This window comes from Miniopterus schreibersii, assembly GCF_964146895.1.
Source record: "Miniopterus schreibersii genome assembly, chromosome: 19".
Lineage (NCBI taxonomy): Eukaryota > Metazoa > Chordata > Mammalia > Chiroptera > Miniopteridae > Miniopterus > Miniopterus schreibersii.
Window position 1 is genome coordinate 26299795 of NC_138119.1, and position 23354 is coordinate 26323148.

A 23354-nucleotide genomic window follows, 5' to 3' on the forward strand; every position below is an offset into this window, starting at 1 on the left:
AACGTACCAGGCTTCAGTATGCACTTCTAATTTATAATACTAAAAAATACCAAATTTGTACAATAGAAAGCCTGAAGGGCCTATCTAAATGTTTCAGAGTGTGAAATTAACAAAATGTATCTTTTTGATACAAGAGTTTACCTCTTTCCCCAGAGAAAGATGACCTGCCGGGAGATCAGATATCTCAACCACTGCTGATGTATTTTTATCTTAGTATCTCAATTTACCAATTTTGGATCTTAAACAAATAAGAGTAACTGGCCAAATAAGACCTTGAGAATTTAATTCAATTCCCCCCATCTCAACCATAACTACATCTAACCTGTTCTTAAAAAAGGTTAAGCTTTTATATTTTATTTTATTATTATTTTTAAAATTTTACTTTTGTTTAAAATATTACAGATGTCCCTTTTTCTCCCCAATGACCCATTCCACCCCTTCCCATCCCCCAGGCTTTTATATTTTAAAAGCGCTAGTTCAAGTCACAAAACAGGAGTTGCATGCAAGGCCAAATGCCTTCACGGACCAGGGAGCATTGTCAACCAGAGAAGTGTCCTCTAGTGGCTACTGTGGTGAACTGGGTTGAGAAAATGAATTTTCTAATTTCTTTTTTAAGCCAACAACTTACTCTTCAGTATAAGAAAAGTAATTTGCTAATAAATTTTATTTTAGAGTAAAATATTCTGAATTCTAAAACAAAAGCAATTTTAGATAAAATTTTAGAAAAACCTATCAAAATTTTACTGCAAAGCACAACAAGGTATACTTCTTGATATGTTTCTGCATAGGCACAAGGAAAACATCAGGATTTCAGAATTATGATATGTTGAATGAAAATAAGACTGCATAGATTATAATGGATGTATTCAAACAGAGTAAAGTGAAATAGAACAAACAGTTAATCTCAGAAAACACATTTATATACACTAAACTACCATAGAAAATTCTAGAAAACAAAAGAATACACAATCATGCAGTCCATTAGTTGTCAGTAGATGTCATCATATATTATGTAGCCTCTCGAAAACTCTACTGTTCACTTGTGAGAGAATGAAATTGAAAATGACAATATAGTTTAGTGTCCGGAAATATTTTATTTAGACATCCATTGAACTATAGAGGAGAAGTAGTTTATGTCTTCTCATTTATTATGGCTAAATAAGCCAGGTTTGATCCTATTATCTGTATCATATTTCTTTACATATTATATTTTATCTTATATGTTCATGTTATTAATACTTTTGCAACATTCTGTGATATTTCTGTTGCTGTAGAATCAAAAGCAGCACCTTGGAAAATACTTTACACATATATAATGTTAAAAATACATCGCTAACTTTAAATAGTTTGGCTTTTATAGTAAGATTTTATTCATATTTCCTATGGTATTTCTATTTGTTTTCCTAAAATTCAGAGTATTAGAAATAGATTTTATTGCTTATGTTATCAGCTTGTGTGTTAAAAGCTTGTCTTAATAAAAGTATATCCTAAAACATAATAGACTGAGATGGTGACCTTGAATCTTTCAGACAGTATCACTCAGTGATGCGAATTGCAACAGCACTATAAATCAGAGCATCTTTTCTTGAATACCCAGTGAGGACAGTGTTGGCATAAGCCCATTTGCTGGTTGGAGTTTTAGTTTCGGTTGCATTTCTTACCCCACTTCCAGCACCTGACCTTTGGAATATTACTCACTCTTTGGAGTGTGTATTGGCATTTCTCTTGTGCTGATTGTGTTTTGTTTCTTTTAAGTCCTTAGAAAACCTTAATTTAATTATTTGGTTTTTAAAGTTTTTCTGTTCTCTCTTTCCAAAGGGATTTTGCTGTAGGAATCTGTAATAAAATCAGTGAAATGATTCAAGGTATGTATGCTTCATTTAGTATTATGAAGTGATTTAATGGTATTCATATTAATAATAGCTGCTAACATTTATTAAGTACTTAGTATGTGCTAGTCACTAGTCATTCATTTATTCATTCCAATAGTATTTATTAAGCATTTTCTAAATGCCAGAACTGTTCTAGGCTCTTAGGAAACCGTAGTGAACAAAACAAAGTCCATGCCCTCACGTAACCTACATTCTAGTGGTGGAAGGAGGAAGAGTAGCAATAGACAAATAAAATTATGACAAATCAGGTTCTGTGGAGAAAAAGTGAAAAGGAGAGGTAGCGAATCCCAGAGTAGATGGAAGGGGAGACTTTCCTATTTTATGTATGTTGATCAAAGAAGGGCTCCGATGAAGTGATATTTGAGTGAGAATTGCAGAGATTTAGGAGGAAAACCTTCTGATTTGGGGGAGTACACTGCCATTAGAAGCTCTGGGGCTCTCTTGACACTCTGCTAATGTCCTTCCAGTGTCTTCAGCTGCAACTAAAATCCAACTTCCTTACTGTAGTCTACAAAGACCAAGCTTTCTAACATCGTCTTCCATGCTATGCTTCATGTGTATTTACCCCATTTAAAAGGGAGCTCAGGCCCAGCCAGGTGTGGCTCAGCAGTTGAGCGTCGACCTAGGATCCAGGAGATCACGGTTCGATTCCCAGTCAGGGCACGTGCCCGGGTTGTGGGCTCGATCCCCAGTCAGGGGCTTGCAGGAGGCAGCCAATTAATGAGGACTCTCATCATTGATGTTTCTATCTCTCTTTCTCCCTCTCCTTCCTCTCTCTGAAATCAATAAAGATATATTTTAAAAATAAATAAATAAAAATAAAAAATAAAAGGGAGCTCAGGCTACAGCATTGCACAGCTCTAGAGAGCCCTTTGTATTTTAATAAATGACATTCTTTTGAATTGTGCAACTTAGCAGACTTGGATAGGTATGCTATTATGTCTATATTACAGAAAAGGAAATAAAATCACTTAATTGAAGACCAAGATACAGCGGTTGACTTTTGTCCTGCTCCCCTTTATTCCTTTGTCTTTTCTCGCACCATCCTTTCCTGCAAAAAGGGCTTTCTCTAGAAGGAAGCATTGTTCATTCATTGAGCAGGTTTTTATTGAATTCTGCCTATATCTGACAAGATCTAAGCAAGAAACAGTTGTCACACTTGAATTAAAATAATCCAAGGAGTGTTTAATGAAGGAACTGTTTACAAACATATGGGCAGGGTAAACTAATGTAGGCCTGCACCCTTTTAGGATGCAGGGCCGGGAGTGGTTACCAGAAACCTGGATTCATGTCAAGAGGGCCACTTTGAAAAACTGACCTTCGATGAACATGATGTGACCCTACAGAGAGGAGACCAGGGAATAAATACTCTGACTTTATTCTTCTCCCTCCCATTTCCTGGGGTTCTTTGCTTTGGCCAAGCCTAAATAGAGGCCAGATAGCAAGGGAGTTTGTTGATGTGACCCACCATTAAAAGTTGAAATGCTATCATGTGTTTGCACTAACAGTTATTTTACAATGGGAAAAACAATGATTTGCAGAGTATAAATTAGCTTTGGCATATATGGAGTACAATATGATTGACAATTTTTAAAAAATATGTTTTTATTGATTTTGGAGAGAGGGAAAGGGAACAGGATAGAAACATTGATGAGAGAGAAGACAGGACCAAGATGCACACCAAAGTCTGCTTTTCCAAGGCTCACGTCTAGATGTAGATCAGGCAAAGACTCAAAGCAGTCTGAAGCCTGCCTCTGCCTGTAGGCTGATTAATCTGATTCTCTTAATGGGCCTCAGGCTATAGAAACTCCACAGGGTAGGGTGAGAGGTTTTCCAGCAGGGTGGGGCAATTGCTTCCACCTCAGGCAAAAGCTGCTTGGAAGGTAAATATCTGCCGCTGCAGTATGGGGGAATGATTCGGCACAGGAGTCCAGTGGGGGTGCCCTCTGAGCTCTATCTCCAGAGCCCACAACCCTAGATTCTCCTCACACAGCTCCAGTCCACTCTGCCCTCCCTCTGCCGGAGCCCGAGGTGGGTGGCTGCACATGAAACTTTGTGCATTGGCTCTTTAAGAAGGGGCCTGAATTTCCAGCCGTCTCTCCCTGGCAGACAGAATCCCAGCTGCTTTCTACAGCCAGATGTTATTTGGCCCCTTTCTCAGTTCTAGTGCTCTTGGCTGGGAAGCCCAGCTTGGGGTTTAGGCCCCCGAGTTCTCAGTGGGAGCCCCCACAGCTGAGCTCTCCCTCTGGACCTTCAGTGCTGCCTGTGGGAGCCCAGCCAGCCCTCTCGAACCTCTGTACTTCCTACCAGCCTCTGTTCGGTCTCTGCTTTTCCTCCTTGGTGATGAGGGTGCTCTCCAGCTCGTCTTCAGTTGCAGCTGATTATTCAGGATGGTTTTTCTATATTTTAGTTGTAATTCCAGTTTGATCCTGGGAGAGTGTCAGTATAGCTTCCACTTAGTCTGCCGCCATCTTTAATCTGGATGTAGTCTTATAGCCACTGAAAAATTAATATTAAGATAGAAACTTTTGGGGGAAAAACTATTGCACTGGTTGATTAGCTCTCGTAATTATCTTTACGTTAAAAACATAATATTAGTATGCTATTTGTTTTTAAATGGTTATTTGCTAATTGAAGCAGACCTTTTAAATGTGAACTGTTATCGAGAATAATGGTCAGAAATCTTAAGACTTCTTTTTGTACCTAGGCTTAGCCACACCAGTAGACCTGAAGCTGAAGTTGATCCCCATCCTGCAGCACATGCACCACGATGCGATCCTCGCCTCCAGCGCGCGTCAGCTTCTGCAGCAGCTAGTCACGTCCTACCCTTCCACCAAAATGGTGATTGTTTCTCTGCACACTTTTACTCTTCTGGCAGCTTCATCTTTGGTGGATACACCTAAGCAGGTAATTTCAATTCTCATTAAACTGCCTCTTCTTCACTAAACTTGCATACTAAGTATATAATAAAAAAGTAAGTAACCCACAAATTTTGATATTAAGATTCTCTGTCTCTAATAAAGATCTGTTTAATTTCCTTTTGCATGTTTTTTCCTTCTCTGTATTCACAGTACTGATTTTTGGGACCGCTTGAGGAAATGAGGTAGAGGTGGGTACATGGCAGAGCATGGAGCATAAAGAAAAGAAAGGAGTGAGGGTTAAAGGCCAGGTCCTGTGCTGGAACCGTACAAGTTAAATGACAGTATCATTTTATACACAAAGAGAAAGAGGCCTAAGCATGGGCACACAGCTGATAAGTGACAGGGCTGCAATTTGGAATGAGCCCTGTCTCAAGTCTAAAAGTTTCACTAAACTACATTCCCTCCCCAGTGGTAATTTCAGTAACAGTGTTGTTAACTGAGTGACTTATTTCTTTTATAGATTCAGCTTCTCTTACAGTATTTGAAGAATGACCCCAGGAAAGCAGTAAAGAGGCTTGCTATTCAAGATCTGAAATTACTTGCCAATAAAACACCACACACTTGGAGTAGGGAAAACATTCAGGTATGTTTGAACATGAATAACTTTGAACATTAATAATTTATATAGAAAAATAACAACATTGTAGTAAATTGTTTTGCTTTACATTTTTATATCATCTTTGTCATCTTCTGAGTGTTTGAATATGAAAACTTTCTAAGAAGATTGTTGAATTTACAGCAGAAATTATTTTATTATAAGTGGCAAAGTAAATATATAAAACCTCTGTTATTTAAAATTTGTTTGTTAGTGAATTAGACTTGCCTCTCAATTTCTTATAAATTTTTTCATAAGCAGCACTAAGGCTAATTGAGAAGCCCAATTAAGTTATTTATTGTATTGCTGTCTCCTTCAGTCATTTCAGGGAGAACAGTTTGGTGCTGCTATAATTTATTAGGGAGAAGGTGCAATATTTCTCTTTTTCACAGAGAGCAAAAGACATTCTTAAGTTTTCTTTTGTAAAAACAAGGGCAAATCTCAATCTCTAGACTTTTAATATATCTTTTATAGCATTTCTTGGGCTAAATTATTGTTTTGTATTTACTTTTTTCTCAAAATGGAACCCTATTTGTTTCCCCGTTATTGATAACAGATGCACCATTTTCTAAAAAATGCTCTTTAAAGTGAAATGGGAGATTGTTAGAATTTGCCCTTTATTTTCATGGATTTTTTTTTTAAGTGTTCTATGAAATGAACACTTATGAAATGAATCTTTTGTGGTCTTATGCCTAAACATATTCTAAATTTTTTTTAAAAAGTGTTTTTATTGATACTTAGAGGAAGGGAGAGGGGGAAAGGGGGAGAGAGAGAGAGAGAGAGAGAGAGAGAGAAACATCACTGTATTGATGTGAGGGAGAAACATCCATTGGTCACCTTCCACATTCACCCTGACTAGGGATCTAGGGATCGAACCCACAACCTGGACATGTACCCTGACCAGGAAGCGAGCTGGCCAGCTTTTCGTGAACAGGATGGCGCTCAACCAGCTGAACCATACCAACCAGGGTGTCATTTAGATGGTAGATTGTTTGCCATCTTTTTACTTCCAACCATTAGGTATCTTTATGTTTCAAATATGTCTTATAAATAGCACTTAATTGGATTATTTTTAATCCATCCTGGCAGTCTTTGTCATTTTTAAATGGAGTGTTTGGTTCATTTACATTTACTATGATTTATTTTGTATGAGGGTGTAAATCTCATCGTATTTTGTGCTTTCTATATATGTCTTCCCTGTTCTTTCCCCCCTCTTTATTGGCCACCTTCTGGATTGTTTTTAGTATCTTACCATTCATTTTTCTTTGAATAGTTTGGAAGTTTACAGTCTTTTTATTTTCTTTTAACTGTTATCCTAGAAATTACAACATGCAGAGTTATTTTTTATGAAAATCTAAAATTAATTGTCCTACAGAGACCTCAGAACACACTTTAACTCCATTTTCATCCCTCAGACTTTTATGTGTGTTGTCATGTGTCTTAAATTCTATCTTTACTTATCGAACAATTTGTTACTGTGTTGTAAGTTCATTGTTCATTAGGGCCTTCCACTGTCTTTGCTCTTCTTGCATCTCAGACTTTTTCTCTGGGATACTTTTCCTTCTGCCTGTGGAAAGTCCTTTAGTGAGGGAAGGTGTTGGTAAACTTCCTCCGTTTTTGCTCAGTAAATGTCTTCATTTTATCCTCGATCTTGAAAGATACTTTCTCTGGGGATAGAATTCCCAGAGCATGGAGGATACCATTCTACTGTCTAATGGTTTCCGTTGTTACTACTGAGAAGTATCAGTACTCTTTTACAGGAATTATTTTCCCTCTGCCTTTTACATTTTTCTCTGTAACTTGGTGGTCTGCAGGTTTACTATGAAATCCCTGGTTGTGGATTTTTTCCCTTTTTAAAAATTTTTATTAATTTTTAGAGAGAAGAAGAGAGAGAGAAAGAGAGAGAGAAACATATATTTGTTGTTCCACTTATTTTTTTAATGCTTTTATTGGTTGAGTCTTGTATGTACCCTGACCAGGGATTGAACCCATAACCTTGGTGTATCAGGATAACGCTCTAACCAACTGAGCTTTGTGGCCAGGGCATGGTTGTGGATTTTTTTCTATCTAAACTGTGTACACTATTGAGCTTCTTGAATTATAAGTTTGGTGTCTTTCAGCAGTTCTGGGAAATTGTCAGGCTTAATTCCTTTAGATATTGTCAGTCTTTCTCTCTGGAACTCCAGTTAAATATATGTTAGCCTTTTTGCATTAATTCCCCATGTTTCTTATCTTTAAATATTTCATGTCCTTATCTCTTTATGCTGTATTCTGGATAATTTCTTATGCTATATGTTTTAGTTCACCAATTATCTCTCCAGCTTATCTAAAATCTTTTCAGACTTGTCTCTGCTATCAGTTCCTGTTGGTTCTCTGTTGTAGCCTCTTTCTTTGTGTACCTGGCTGTTTTTTACCTTGAGCTACTCATTTTCCTTGGAAGTGTGTGTGGGAATTCTTTAGGACCCAGAATGGAAGTGTGCTCCTCTAGAGAAGATCAGCATTCGTTTCTGTTACATAGAAAGGTCATCTAGTGATACATGCTGCGGAGAAAGACCAAGTCAGGAAGGTGATTAGTGAGTGTGGAAGGTGGAGGTTGCAGTCTTAAATAGGGCGCTCAGGGAAGCCCTCACTAAGACGTCCACACATGAGCAAGGACCTAAAGAAGGGAGCATCAACTTCGTGAGCCTGTGAAAGGAGAGCTACCAGCAGAGGGAGCAGCCTGCGTGTGAGAGCATTCATGAGGGTGAGGTCAGTGTGCCTGTGAAGAAGGGATTAGCAGGAGATTCTATTACATAGATGTTTGGATGGGAGAGCAGATCATGTAGGGCCTTTGAGTCCTTTGTAAGGATTTTAGCTTTTACTCTGCATGGCATGGATTACCTTTGGAAAATTTTGAGCAGAGGACATTATTTTTTTTTTTAATTGAAATATATCTAACATATAACATTATGTCAAGGTATACATGTTAATTTGATATATTTATACATTGTAATATGACTGTCATAGCAGCAATGACAGTAATTATTTCTTTTTAGTGACTGGAATAATTAAGTTCTAGTCTCAGCAGATTTGATGATTATAATACAATACTTTTGTCTATATTCACTGTACTGTGCATTAGATCTATAGGACTTACTTACTACTGATTTCAAGTTTGTACCCTTGAACAGTATCTGTCCTATCCCCTCAGTTCCTCCCTCCCCGAGTCAGACAGACTTTATGATACCACTTATGGAATCTGAAAAGGCCAAGCTTGTCAAAGCAGAGAGTGAAATGGCAGTTACCAGGGGATGGGGGAGGTGGGGGGCAGAGGAATTATCTGACTTGAGTTATCAAAGTCTCTCTGACCTAGCTATATTGAGACTTGACTGTAGGGGAGACAGGGGCAGAAGTCAAACATTTAGGAGGTGATTATAAATAATACAGTTAGAAAATAGTATGGTTACCTGAACCAGGGCTGTAGTGGGGTGGCAGTGAGAAGTGGTAATATTCTGATTATATTTTAAAGACAAAGCTGATGGATTTACTGGCAGATATATGTAGAATATAAGAGAAAGTAAGGATGACTCTAAGGTTTTTGGCTTCAAAAAATTTACTTGGAATGGATAATACTCTGGGAAGCCTATTTCTTGAAGGGAAGATCAGGAAGGAGTTCAGTTCTGAGCATATAAAGTTTACTGTGGCAGATATCCAAGTGGATACGCCAAGGACATATGAGTCTGGAGTTTTGTTAACAGACCTACCTTAGTTACAGAAGATCTAGCAGTTATAAATATGAGAGTCATCAGTTTATCAGAAGTATTATCAGAAGGCCAATGGGGGAAAAATTGATTCATTTGAAATAGTATATAGTGTCTGGCATCTACTTAGAAGTAGCTCTAAGAAACTATATTGAAGGTAGGATTATCCTGTAGTTTTCCTTTTTGTATACTTTGACAGATTGTAGGGTTGGCATTATGCTGTCTTAATAAAATGAACTGGGATATTCCTTTTTCTAAGCTCAGGGTGGTTAAGAGCCATGACATAAAAGGTTCTGCCTCCTGAAGGTGTAGCTTTAAAAGGTGCCATAAATCCATCTGAATGTAGAATTTTGTCCAGGGATAGTGTTCTGAGAATATGTCTCATTACTTACATGGCTATTGACCTACCAAAAGTTGATTAATTATTAATTAAACATTGATTATTTTTCATTTAAAATCCTTACTTTTAAATATTTGTCTCTCCCACAAAGAATTTTTCCTCACTATGACTAAAACCTGAGCTTACTGATTTTCATTCATTGGATGTGGGCAAGCAATCATTTTTTTAAAGCCTAGATATATTTTTGAAAATGATGAAATAAGAGGAAAACATTTCTAATGATTTACTTTACACGGTGGCAGTTTGTTGATTTCAAAGTTGAATTTTACTCTCAATTGCCGAGAGTAGTTATTCTTCTCCTAAGGCTGCCTCTCTCCCTCTTTTCTTCCTTCCTTCTTTCCTCCCTTCCTCTCAGCAAGTCTTAGTACTGCTGAGTGATTTTGGAGTTTTGGTATTTCAAGTGCAAGTTGTGCCCATTTCATTGCTGCTTTCACTGGTGTGTTGGTAGGTAATAGAATTCCACGTGGAGTCAAGTATAACAGGTTTAAAAGAAATGCTTTCATCTGAATGTTTTAGAAACCCAAAGGAAGAAAGTGCCCAAGTACAGTGTATTATTATTAAGATGGTCAAAAACAGAATTAATTTCATAGGAAACACAAATATATTTTATATTTTTTCTTTGGATTTGTTTATTTATTTCCCCTCCACTGAAACATTTACTATTTATTTTTTATTGAATTTATTGGGGTGACATTGGTTAATAAAATTATATATATGCCTTGCTAAGATAAATACCCATTTTAGTTGGTGTTAACCTATATTATAGTTTTCACTATTCTGATGTTATAGTGTTCTCTGGAAGGGATATTTGATTTATACAACTTCTTTGTTACAAAGTTCTAGATATTCTCAGACATAATTTATTTTTGGTATTATCTCTTCTCCCAGGTTTGATTTGTACTTTGCCTGATATTAGGAGGGATGACAAATTAAGTCTGAGAATTAGTTCTTTTAATAATCTTTTTCTTTGCAGTTTATACAATGGAGACATAGAAAATTTAGAGGTGTTATATCTCAGACACTGAGTACTTTTAAACATAACGTTTTTCTTTAAAGATTATAAACTTTTGCCATGCTTTTCTAGAGCACATCCCTGGTGGTCAGTCCCATTGTAGAGTAGAGTAGAAGCCCCTGTGTAGGAACTGACCCAGAAAACAGTAATTCAGGACAGAGCCTCCTTTGAGCAGTGACTTTAACCAACAGAGAAATTCAGACCTAATAGTCAGTGAGGAAGACAGTGATGGTGAGTGAGAGAGGAGTTAGATTTTTCCTTTTTGTTGATATGAGAAAACTGGTCCTGGTAAGAACAATTTTGTGATAGATAATGTCCTTGAAACAGAAACTTGAACCAGATTTCATCTTTGAAATATGATTGATGTTCCATCTCCGGGGAACTTTGTGATGTGCTCTGTTAAGCTTGCTAATTTGAATTAATGAACCTTTAATCTGTACTTATTTACTGAGAGTATAGATACCCAATACTGTGCTAGGTAGCAGAAATTAGCAGATAACATTGTAGATAATTTTATCGTAAGATTTTCTAAACATTTTGTTCAGTTTTTCAAATGGTAAAATTCTTGCTTCTTTAAGATTACTAATATCATTATCATATATAAAATGTCTCACTTCCTTTTTGATTATCCCAAAAGGTTAGATGTCTGTTATACACAGCACACTCTACAGACATAATTTTGGATACATATAAATTTAGGACATAGTCCTTAACCTCTGGGGCTGTTTGGCTGAGAGTGTTGTTCCTAAGCATAAGCTAATTAACAGTACAACGCAGGACAGTTTAGGCAATAAAAAGTGTTTAAATGAAAATGGCCCAAGTATTTAAATAAATAAGTAAAAGCTAAGAATTACCTAATCACAGTCACTTTTTAAAAAATGCTTTCTTTTGAACTTCAAAAACAACATGTATGTCTGCTTTTATTTCCTTGTCTCCTGCTCTTTCTTTAATAACCTGGCTTTTCGATATTTCCCTATCATTTTCCTTAGGCACTTAAAAGGCACAAATTGCTACATTGAATAGTTTGTAAAAAAAAAAAAAAAATCACCTTTGTGAACATGTATTTCTAAAAGAAGAATTTGGAGGTCTAATGATACGTACATTTAAAATTTTGAGATTTTAATGCCAATTACCCACAGTGAGGTTTACACCCTTTTACCCTCCTGTCAGCAGGGCGTGACCATACCTGCTTCCCCACACTGTCTTCAGTGCTGTGTATTATTAAACTTTAACCTTGGTCCATCTGGCTGGTGAAAAGCAACTCTTCTTTTAATTTTTCAGATTATGAGTGAGGTTTGACATCTTATATTTAAAAGCCATTTGTTTGATATCTGTTAACTACTGATTTTTTCTATTGGGTTATTTGCCTGTTTATTACTAAGAACTTTTTATGTATTAAGGTTATTGGGCCTCTGTTGATCTTACATGCTATAAATACTTTTCCAGTTTTATCAATTGTCTTTTTACTTTTTATTTTCCCATGTAAACTCTTCTTTTTATAGTTTTGTTTTGTTTTGTTTTTAATTTGCCATAAAAAAGAAACAAGGATCTAGTTTTATTTACCAAGATGATTGGCCAGTTCTTCTTGAACCATTTATCGAATATTCCCTTTTATTTGAAATACCATTATCGTGTATTAAATTCTAGTGTGCATTTTACTCTGTTTCTGGGACCAGGTCTCTTTCATTTATTTCTGCATTCATGAGTAGGAAAAAAACTTTTTTGATTTCTATGGATTTAGTATACATTTTAATATTTAGTGGGGCTTGTTTTTTAGGTCCCTCATTATACTTTGTCAGAATTTTTCTGAATTTTTCTGTATGATCTTTAGAAGCAGATTATCTAACACACACACATTCCACACACAATTTTGTCAGTGTTTTTATTTGGGTCATATTAAGTTTATTGTTTGATTTAACCTTTCTGAAATTTTATTTTTAAATTTTCCCCTAGTCTTTAAGTTTTGCTCACTTTCTGAACCTTTGTCTTTGTGAGAGATTGGGAATTAGTTCAGTTTTACAGGCAGTTATTTGACCATTTGTATCACATGCAGTCTTATCAGAGTCCTAAGACTGAGAATGAGGCTGAGACTAGGTTTACAGCTCACTGCATTGAAAGAAAAATATCATCTTGTTTTTGGTAATACTTCAGACCGCCTGAGTCAGGAGTAGAGTAAGTGACCTGAAATGGGAAGAAGATAGGTGGCTCTCTCACATAGAATGTCACACTCTGTACTGTTTTTGAAAAATATACATGTTTGAACTACTATTCATATCTATTAGGTAAGCAAAATATGGTGAAAGTTCTGCTTGTGAGGAATAAATAGTACACATGATGACTTTTTAAAAAATAGTCTTTACTTTTTACAATAGGTGTAGGTTTATATGTCTCCTTGGGCTTCTCTTGGCTGTGGCAATTTGGCTTAAGTTTTTTGTCATGGAAAAAAGACATTAATATGTAATTTTTCTAAAAGCTAGACCCTTTAAGATGAGTAGATAGTTTTAAAGTATATTGTTTTAAGTTTTGTGTTCCTTTTCATCTGCATTTCAGGCACTCTGTGAATGTGCCCTCCAGACTCCTTATGACAGCTTAAAACTGGGGATGTTGTCTGTCCTGTCCACTCTCTCAGGGACCATTGCTGTCAAGCATTATTTCAGCATAGCTTCAGGTAAGGAGAAGATATATGGATAGTGTGCTAATCTCTTCATTCATGTTGATATTTCAGGTGGTTTCCTTATTGAGCTTTAGAATCTGGAAAGGTTTCAGTCTCCTGCTCTGCTATATGCTAGAGATTTATTTGGAAATTATTTCTTAACTGCTGCCTATGATAATAAAACCTTGCATCCTTGATCTTAACTCAAGGATATTGTTTTTCTATATTTGTTCTTTTTTGAATTATAAGTTGGTGCAACAGTATTTTTGAGGATGCTTAAAATAGCTGGTTTGCTTTTAAATGTCTATGACTCAAAATGCCCTTTGAATTTAAGTACATTTCAAAGACCAAGCGATGGCGAGTTTTGAAAGCAAATGTCATGCTACCTTTTAGGTGTATGTTATCACTCTGGGAAATGATTAAAATAAAACTTTACCCCAGTTCAGTAATACTTTCCTGGTAATTTAGGATGAATTAACTCCATAATGCCTTTATTAATGCCCAGTGAGGAGCTTACTTACCTAACAGACTTCAGGCCAAAGTGTTTTGTTGGTTTATTTTAATGCAAATTTTGTGGAATCTTTATTGCTTCCTTTTGTAGTCAGTTCATTTGAATTGAATTAATTAAAGAACTATAATGTCCGTTGGTCCTTTTTATGGTTTCACAGCATATGAACTTATTTGGTAAAGGGAATTCCCCTACAGGAAGCTGAAAAGACCTGATATTCTATTGCCAAGCCTCTGTGCCACCTCGGGCACACTCATGTGGCCTGGACTTACCAAATCATTTCCATACCAAGGAGTAGTGATGTGGGAGATCCATTCTGGTGATCCAGCATTGACCACAGCAACGTCCAGTTTCCAGGATACACTGTAGCAGTGGTCATTTGCTATGTCTTGTACCTTTGGCAGCAGTGTAAACTGTGACATCAAAATGTCAGTAACAGTCCGGCCTGGCCTGGCTCAGCGGTTGAGCGTCGACCTAGGATCCAGGCGATCGAGGTTCGATTCCCTGTCAGGGCACATGCCTGGGTTGTGGGCTTGATCCCCGGTCGGGGGCGTGCAGGAGGCAGCCGATCAGTGACTCTCTCCTCGTTGATGTTTCTATCTCTCTCTCCCTCTCCTTTCCTCTCTCTGAAATCAATAAAGATATATTTTAAAAAAACAAAAGATGTCAGTAACAGTAGCATTAATGTCTTCACTGGACTAATTTCATGCATGGTTTGGGCTGTGATCTTGGTGGTTCTCTAGCCTCACCTTTTTTCCAAGCTTAGTTTTCCAGCCTTTCCAGTAATTCTGTGAGGTACTCTGTATCGGTTATCTATTGCTACATAACTGATCACCTCAAAACATAGTGCTTAAAACCATGACCATCTTATTTGCTCTGATTCTGCAAATCAGTAATTTTGAATGGCCTCGGGTGGACAGTTCTGCTGGTCTCGCTTAGGCACACTGGGTGGATGAGGGAGCTTTTCACTCACTGACTTTTTACCTTTTTCTACTTGTTGAACCTTTTGAACCATGTGAATTCATCTTATAAAATTATATCTAAATAAATAAAATTTAAAATAATAATTTTATCCCTAAAATAGTTTTCTTTGGATTTTTCAGTTTTGTTTTCCTCCAAGTTTTGTATGATGCGCCTTGATAGGGAAAAAAGGGGGGAAAGTTGCAAAACATGTTTTTAAAATATAGGTGAGGCTGCATTTTCCATATCACAGGAGCAAGAAAAAGAGTGGAGGAAGTACAGTTTCCATAGTTTTGAAAAAAATGAACTCATAGTTTCATATTTCTAATATTTTCCTTATTTTTAAGACACTGAGGCTTTACCTAAACCAGTACTTTTAAGAAATCAGTAAGGTTACCTATGTCCCACACTGCCTGGAATAGTCATGGTTTATGCCTCTTGTAATTAGCAATATGTGTCCCCTTCAGCCTCAGAAAATATGGTTATCCTTGGTGTGAGAGACAAGATAAAAGTTGATAGGAGTCATGGAAAAATAAGCAGGGGAAAGAAGACAGGAATGAGAGACTCTGCCAAGAAGTTGAGTAAGCTTTAATCTCCTGATTCTTTTTGAAGCCCACTTATAATTGAGAGCTTTTCTACTATAAATAAAAAACATTCTCAATATAAACCTTAAGTTACAGAATTTCAATTGTGAATTTAAAAACTTGCTGCAATCTATAGCATAGAACTTGAGGTTTAAAGCACAAGGATAGCACACAAAGTTTTATGACCTTGATGGCAAGATGCTTAAAATCTTTAGGCTTCAATTTCTTCTATAAAAGTAGGGTGTTGAATCAGATGATCCCCAGATCCTTCCCAGCTAATATCAGATTCTAGGCATCACGAAACTATTAGCACATACCTCGTCTAAGTACCTTGACAGGAGAAAGAGAAATGGCGATATTATATTTATGATGAATGATGTAGAAGGAGAAAATTTTGCTCAAGTTTATTATTGGAGGTTTTCTCTTGAAAGTGAGAAAAATGAACCTGTAAGCTGAAATGCTTTTGAACTGTATGAATGAATTACAATCTGTACTATTCTCTGCTTTAGGAAATGTGGGTTCTTCCCCCAGATCCTCTGATTTGGTCAAATTAGCCCAAGAGTGCTGTTACCATAATAACAGGGGCATTGCAGCTCACGGAGTCAGAGTCCTAACTAATATAACCGTCTCTTGTCAAGAAAAAGGTAAGTTTGATCAGGACTGATACTATGTATAAACTTTTGGATTAGAGTTTGGGCAGTTGTTTGTGTGTTTGGTTTTTTAATCCCATATTATTTTTAGCCAGTATGCTTTGATCTACTAGTTGCCTCCTTCTGAAGTGTTCTTAGAACAAGTTTTCTCAAGAATTCTTAATCCTTCGAAAAAATTTTTTAAATATGAGGACCTTGGGATTGTGGGATTTAAAGGTATTATGGAGCATTTCCTGTTTCCTCCCACTGTTTACCCTTGCACATACGGTGCTGTGGATAGGGACTGCTTATGACGGAATACCCTTGGTATAAAGCAATTTGTTCACCTGTACAAAAACCTGGAAAATTTAGGGAAAAAATATCTTAAGTTATCAAGGGGCTTAACTAACAAGTAGTTTCATCCGGGCACGTGAATTAACAGAGCAGTGTGAATTAAATTTTCATAGAATTCATCTCTAGTTATCTAGAGCATTAACTGATTAGTATAATTAAGAAAGGCATGCATAGAAAATAATGCATATATATTATTGTATTGCTAACATCTTTTGACCAAAAGGGTTGGAGAAGTTCAGGCTGGTGTTCAAAAACAGGAAATACATTTTGGATATTCCATCTGTTTCAGTGCTTATTTTGATCTTTATTAAGGATCATAAGCTTAGTGCCTTTCAGCACTGCTTGTTCTGGTACTTATTTTTTATAACACCCTGACCTTCACTAGCCTTTACACTGTTTGCCAAGCCTGTACACTAACTCAGTAACATTTCTTTAAGTTGTACGTTGATTCTGATGTGAATACTTAAACCTGCTTTATTTTTGGCATAGCAATAAGTGTTTTCTATCATGTAACATAGAAAACTTCTATATGTTCTCAAAGCTAACATATATTAACCTAAATACAGTTAGCTAATATATTCAGAACCTCTAGAGAAATTTTAGCTCTGAGGTAGTGGAAATTGGTGAAAACTGTTATTACATGAGACATTTAAGGAATTTGTTCTTATTGGTCCGACTTAAAACATTAATATGATTATGTGGGGGGTCCTCATTCACTTCCTAAAAGTGGTTCAGCTTTCGTTAGGAGCTGAAAATTGTAACATTCTAGGTGAAAATGTATCTGCATAAGTTATGTCTGATTAGACAGATTAACACACTACATGGTTTGCTGTTCCTAGTATTTTCCTCAGCTAATCTGGTGACAGTATTTCACTTATGCTTTATTTGAATCTCTGTCGCTTTAGCTCTTAATTTAATGTATATGTTTTTATAATCTCAATAAAGTAGTAGACACACAGAAGCCTGAAGATAGTCTTTACATTTCAGAAATACTGCCAGATATACTTTTTCAGGAAGGTAAGCTTTGCTCATTGAGGTGTTTCCTGCATCTTAGACTCCTTAATGTTTTTCCTTGGGGGGGGGTTGTGTGTGTATATATTTATCTTCTCTACTTGACTACTATAAAACTTAGTGTTTTTCCTCTAGACCTATTGGCACTGGAGCAAGATGCTGTTTTTGGCCTGGAATCTCTTCTGGTACTTTGTAGTCAAGATGATAGTCCAGGTGCTCAAGCCACTTTAAAGGTGAAAACATCACTTATTTTAATATGATGCCTATTTTCAGTACCTGAGCTAGGAATTGACAGTATTTCTGTAAAGGGTCAGATAGTAAATATTGTACATTTTGCAGATTATACTCTCTTTGTCCCAACTACTCAGTTCTATCTTTGTAGGACAAAAGAGCCCTGGACATTATGTAGGGAAAGGGTATATGCGTTCTTTATTTACAAAACACAGACCAGGATTTGGCACAAGGGCATAGTTCAGCGATTTTCAACCTTTTTCATCTCATGGCACACACAAACTACTAAAATTCTGTAGCACACACAAAAATATATATTTTGCCAATCTGACCCAAAAAATAGGTATAATTTTGATTCATTCACACCAGAAGGCTCTTATTGTGTTGGTTGTTGTCATTTTTTTATTTGACGATCGAAGGGAAAAGAGGTCAGTGTTCCTGACTAAACAGTCAGGTATTGCGTGTTTTAAAGATTCCTCGGGCCCTGGCTGGTGTGGCTGGGTTGGTAAGAGTGTTGTCCTGTGCACCAGAGGATCACGGGTTTGATTCCCAGTCAGGGCACATACCTGGGTTTCGGGTTCAATCCCTGGTCAGGGCATGTACAAGAGGCAGCCAGCTGATCAATGTTTCTCACATTGATGTTTCTCTCTCCACCTCTCTCTCTCTGTCTCCCCCCCCCCCCTTCTCTCTAAAATCAATAAAAACGTATCCTCGAGTGAGGATTTAAAAAAAAATTTCCACTGCACACAGGTTGAAAATCGCTGCAATAATTTATTAACTCCTTATTTAAAGGAACATTTACCTTGCTTTTCACTTTCAAAACTGGCATTTTGACTATTGCTGTTCTAAAAGATAGATAAAATAAAAATCTGAGCTTTGGCCTATTTTGCCATCAGTCGACAGTATTTATTAAGTTGTAGTAGATACATATAATGGTCCTAGACAATGTAGAGCAAAGTTAAATAGGCAGAGTTCCTGTACTCATCAAAGTTTGTAATCTGGGATAACACTAATAAAATCACCAAAAACTGATGAAATAACTACAGCCAATCTCTGTATGTATAGGTTTGTATTAATTTCTTGAGTATAGAAGCCCTAGTTTTTAAGCAAAGTGAAGAATTATAAAAATTTTCACTTCCCACTTAATTATAGAAATTATCTTAGAGATATTTAAGATTTTTAAAATGCTAAATGAGACTACTCTTTTTAGAGTAAAACATGAAATATAATTTGTGATGGTACAAAATTAATAATTAAGCAAAGCAGAGTTAATAGAAGTAAAAGGCTGTTAGGTAGACACTGGAGAATATAAGGACTATAGCTTGTCTGAGGTATGGTTTGAGGGAATATAAAGATATTAGTACCATTACATAGAAGCTGATAACCAAGAGGTGTTTATGTAAAGGAAGTAGGCAACTTGTGTTCAGCAAGTGATTCATTCCAAGTCCCGCTGGAACCACAATATGTAAGGGGATTTTTGTGTGTATTTTTTCAAAATGAAAGAAAAATTATTTTTCCTCCAGTTGTGGATGTCAGTAAAACACTAGCCTCGCTACAGTGGGACAGAGCAGTTGTGTCATTCTTATGAAGAAAAATGTTATGACCTTGGCCGGTGTGGCTCATTTGGTTGGGCATCATTCCCATGCACCGAGAGGCCTCCAGTTCAACCCCTGGTCGGGCACACGCCTGGGTGTCGGGCTCGGTCCCCAGTAGGAGGCATGCAGGAGGCAGCTAATTGATATTTCTCTCATCAGTGTTTCTGTCTCTCTCCCTGTCTCTTCCTCTCTCTGTAAAAATCAAGAAAAACATTTTTTTTTAAAAAGAAAGCAAAATGCTATGCCTACCAAAAAACCTCTTTCTTGATTTTTCCCAATAACTTATACAAAGTTTTTTTCTTTAAAGCTTTACTTAATACCTTCAAAGTATAACTGGTCTATTTTGTTTTCAATGCACAGATTGCTCTGAATTGTATGGTGAAGTTGGCCAAGGGCAGACCCCATCTTAGCCAGTCCGTGGTTGAGACCTTGTTGACTCAGTTGCACAGTGCTCAGGATGCTGCCCGGATCCTGATGTGCCATTGCCTGGCTGCCATTGCCATGCAGCTGCCAGTGCTGGGCGATGGAATGCTGGGTGACCTCATGGAGCTCTACAAGGTTATCGGACGATCAGCCACAGACAAGCAGCAGGAACTTCTGGTAAAGAGTCACCTTTGACCCTGCTATGGATGAACAGGATCTGGTCTCCTGAGAATTACTTTAAGCGGTTAACATTGCTGTTGGACTTTACTTAGAAAGCGAAACGAACAACAAGTTAATGTGATTATCTAAGACCAAGTGAATTCAAAGTCAAAATAGAATTGGAACCATGAGCTTTTTACTCTCTCCACTTTTGATTCAGAAAGCCCTTTTTAGTTCAGATCTAAAACGTCTTTCTTCCTAAGCTCTATCAAGTCAGCTTAGCGTAGCCAAAGCCTTCAATCTGATGTTTTTGTTCTATTGCAAAGAACAAAATGAAAGTGGATTTTTCTTTTTTATATAAAAAAAATAACGAACTAAACCCTGTTTTGTACTTCCAAAAATATAAGTTAAAGACCTGATGATAGCAGTGACCATAAATTAGCACAGATTTCTCTTTTCCAATCCAGGATCTATCTCTTCAGCTGTTCAGGATCCAATTTAGGTTTCAGTATAGTCCTGGGATTGAGAAAGGTGCATGGTTATAAAGAAACAGCAGCCTTGGACGCGACGATAATGTTCAGTTGAAAGTTCTACCAGGCTTGAGAGTAGGCTACATTCTAAATAGGCATAAATTAGGTGTAAGCCTTAAGTTGGCCACTCCATATTGTTTCTGGCCATCTGAATTTAGGGATTGGGAAAAGCTTAATGAAATGACTTACTCAAATCTATATTTAGTCCACCAGGGTGTATTCTGTAAAAGAATACCTCATTTCATTATTTACTGTCAGGGAAGGGGTTACCCTGAGGACCAAGGGGCAGTGGTCATGGGAATGGCATCATACAGTTAGTGCAATATATATGGACCTTTGTAGATATCAGCTTCAGAATACTAAGAAGCAGTTAGCCAAGTTTATTTTTCATTGAAGCAGCATTTTCAACTAATGTTCTTTATCCCTTTTTTGTTAGTACTACTTTAAGGCAATTTTAAATTTTAAACATAATATTCAAAAAATGTAAAGAATAATACAATGAAAACCCTTGTATCCATCACCTAGCTTAAGGAAAAAATATTACCAGTACAGTTGAATTGTACCTCCCTGTACACCTCCTAGAGGTAACCACTATCCTGAATTTGGTGTTTATCATTCCCATGCATGTTGTGATACATTTACTATTTTAGTATATATATGAAGTAATATGCAGTATTATTTTGCATATTTTAGCTTTAGGTAAATGCTACCATACCACATATAATCTTTCGTATTTTGCCTGTTTTTTCCTGTTTTGTTTAAATCATCTATGTTGAAAAGTGTATCTCTAGTTTACTCATTTTGCTGCTATTTAGCATTTCATTGTATGATTTTATAATTTATCCATATTTATGGGAATTATAAACAATTGTCTGAACAATGGGATAAATTGCTCGATAACTTCAAAGTGAAAAATTAATAAATGTTGAAAAACAAATTTTGTTCTTTTTTTGATAGAATGTCATTAGTTTTTCTCCCTTTGGGGTAGAATTACATAATTTTTTAAATTGTCTTCTTGCCCATTGTTAGGTGAGTTTGGCCACTGTGATTTTTGTTGCCAGTCAGAAAGCGCTATCTGCTGAAATAAAGGCGGTCATTAAGCAGCAGCTCGAAAGTGTCTCCAATGGGTGGACTGTGTACCGAATTGCCAGACAGGCATCCAGAATGGTATGTGTGATCCTTGGGAACTGGGTTGGCGAAAATGGCAGGTTATACACCTTAGATTGTGGGTTTGTTACTCCTAGTCAAAACTGCAAATAAAGATGGAAGTACCTCTCAGTCATGGGCTTGAAAGATGATGAAAGAAAGGACCTCATTTTTAATGTTTCTCATATAAGAGTGGCATGTATGTTATGGGGCAGTCCCATGGGAATTCCAAACATCTGAGCTCTTTCAGGCTGCAGGTTGTTCGCACCACTTTCACTTCGCCTGATGCTCTCATTACCGCGGCGGTGCCCGCCCGCTGTTTCTGCCATCCGTTATCAGTACACTTTCTTTATTCCCTTCTCTCCCCACACTTACCGTTCCAGTGTGGAAACGGGAAAGTTTTAGTATGCTGTTCTACTCTCAGCCATGTGGAAAGCCTAACAGTTTTCATTAATTTTGTTTGAGAGGAAAGAAATACAGAGCTTTGGATAGTAAAGAAATCCTTTGGGGTTAAATCCAAAGAGCAAAGTTGGAAAAGCATTATTCTAGGGGATTGAAGCACATGTTCCCATTGTTTCTCAAATGGCAGGAGGACCACTACTGACAGGGCGATTCTTTATTATACCCAACTATCCCAAGCATCCAGGCATGGCAGGGCACTGAGCTTCGCTGGCCCCCAGGCTTTAAATGGCATTCACGTCATTTCCGGAGGCAGGCACAGTACTCTTCCTGATAGTCACGTAATGGAACTTACTGGAGTTTCCCTCTACCCCACTAAACAGCTCATACTGAATGTCATGCAATAAGTATTTATACTTTCCATATTTTGAACTAAAAGTCTAGGCTCAGGTTGTAGTTAATTCCATTTATTTTCTTTTTGGAACTGTTTTAGTAAAGAACTGCAGGGTTACATAAAAGCAACTCAGCATATGTTGTCTGAGAAAATACTTATATTGAATCTCAAAGAATTATATAATTCAAGGAATGATTGTTGTAGCTTATCCAAGATTTGGGTTTGTCTTTTAGCTGCTAATTCAAGTATAAGAACTTCATTATGTGCCCTGATTATTTTTTTAGGGTAACCACGACATGGCCAGAGAGCTTTATCAGAGTTTGCTGACTCAGGTTGCCTCAGAACACTTCTACTTCTGGCTGAATAGTTTGAAGGAGTTCTCACATGCAGAACAGTGTCTCACTGGGTTGCAAGAGGAGAATTATAGTTCAGCACTTTCTTGCATTGCTGAGTCTTTAAAATTTTACCACAAAGGGATTGCATCCTTAACAGTAAGTCTTCTTAATTCTCCTTTGGTGATGATTACTTACGTGTGTGAGAATGGCCTCCCTTTTCTTTCTACTATCCGATTTTAACTACTTTGAAACATCTGCTAAGGTATATATATATAAATATACACACACACACACACACATATATACATATATATACACACACATAATATATACACACACACATACATATATGGCAATATTAAAGTATTAAAGTAATAAATTGGACATGGAAGTAAATCCTTAACCCCTCATCTACTTTTTAATATTCATAGATTGATGAGTTTATCATTTTGTTTTTGTCAAGTACCAGGAACCTTATCTGAAAAGGATTGCTGAATGCAGGCAGAAGGGATGAGTGGAGATATGATGCTCCCTTTCCAGAATCCTGTTAGTTACACCCCAGCCCCAGTCACCACCATCGGTATAAATCCCCCACCCATCTCATACCTCTAAGCTACTCACTAAGAAACTAGAGTTTCTTGTTTTGTGGATAAAGAAGAAATTATCAAGGATGGTAGCTAGTGTCCTCCCTCTATTCCAGATTAACAGTCAGCAAGCTAATTTTTTTCATTTTCTCTGCTAAGTGAAGAGGTTGCAGAGAAAGCACTTAACATTTCTTGTATTTCCTTGAAATCAGTTATATTCCTAAGTAAGAACCTATTCCCTTAAATGAGTACTTTCTGTATTAAATATTAAACTATCTTTTAAATTGTATATATTTAGA

At 36.7% G+C, this 23354-nt stretch overlaps 1 protein-coding gene across 2 annotated transcripts in view; it reads left to right on the plus strand.

The window, feature by feature from the left end:
• INTS7 (integrator complex subunit 7) overlaps positions 1-23354 on the plus strand; it is a 49830-nt gene that overhangs the window by 9667 nt on the left and 16809 nt on the right. Inside the window, exons 5-14 of one of the 2 annotated variants that reach the window (XM_081122383.1) lie at positions 1819-1865; positions 4600-4799; positions 5274-5396; positions 13111-13228; positions 15775-15909; positions 17236-17265; positions 17395-17492; positions 19446-19685; positions 21227-21364; positions 22421-22627. In XM_081122383.1, the coding sequence (XP_080978509.1) occupies positions 1819-1865; positions 4600-4799; positions 5274-5396; positions 13111-13228; positions 15775-15909; positions 17236-17265; positions 17395-17492; positions 19446-19685; positions 21227-21364; positions 22421-22627 (1336 nt within the window). The remainder of the gene's footprint in view (positions 1-1818; positions 1866-4599; positions 4800-5273; positions 5397-13110; positions 13229-15774; positions 15910-17235; positions 17266-17394; positions 17493-19445; positions 19686-21226; positions 21365-22420; positions 22628-23354) is intronic. The other variant, XM_081122384.1, reaches the window with a different exon arrangement.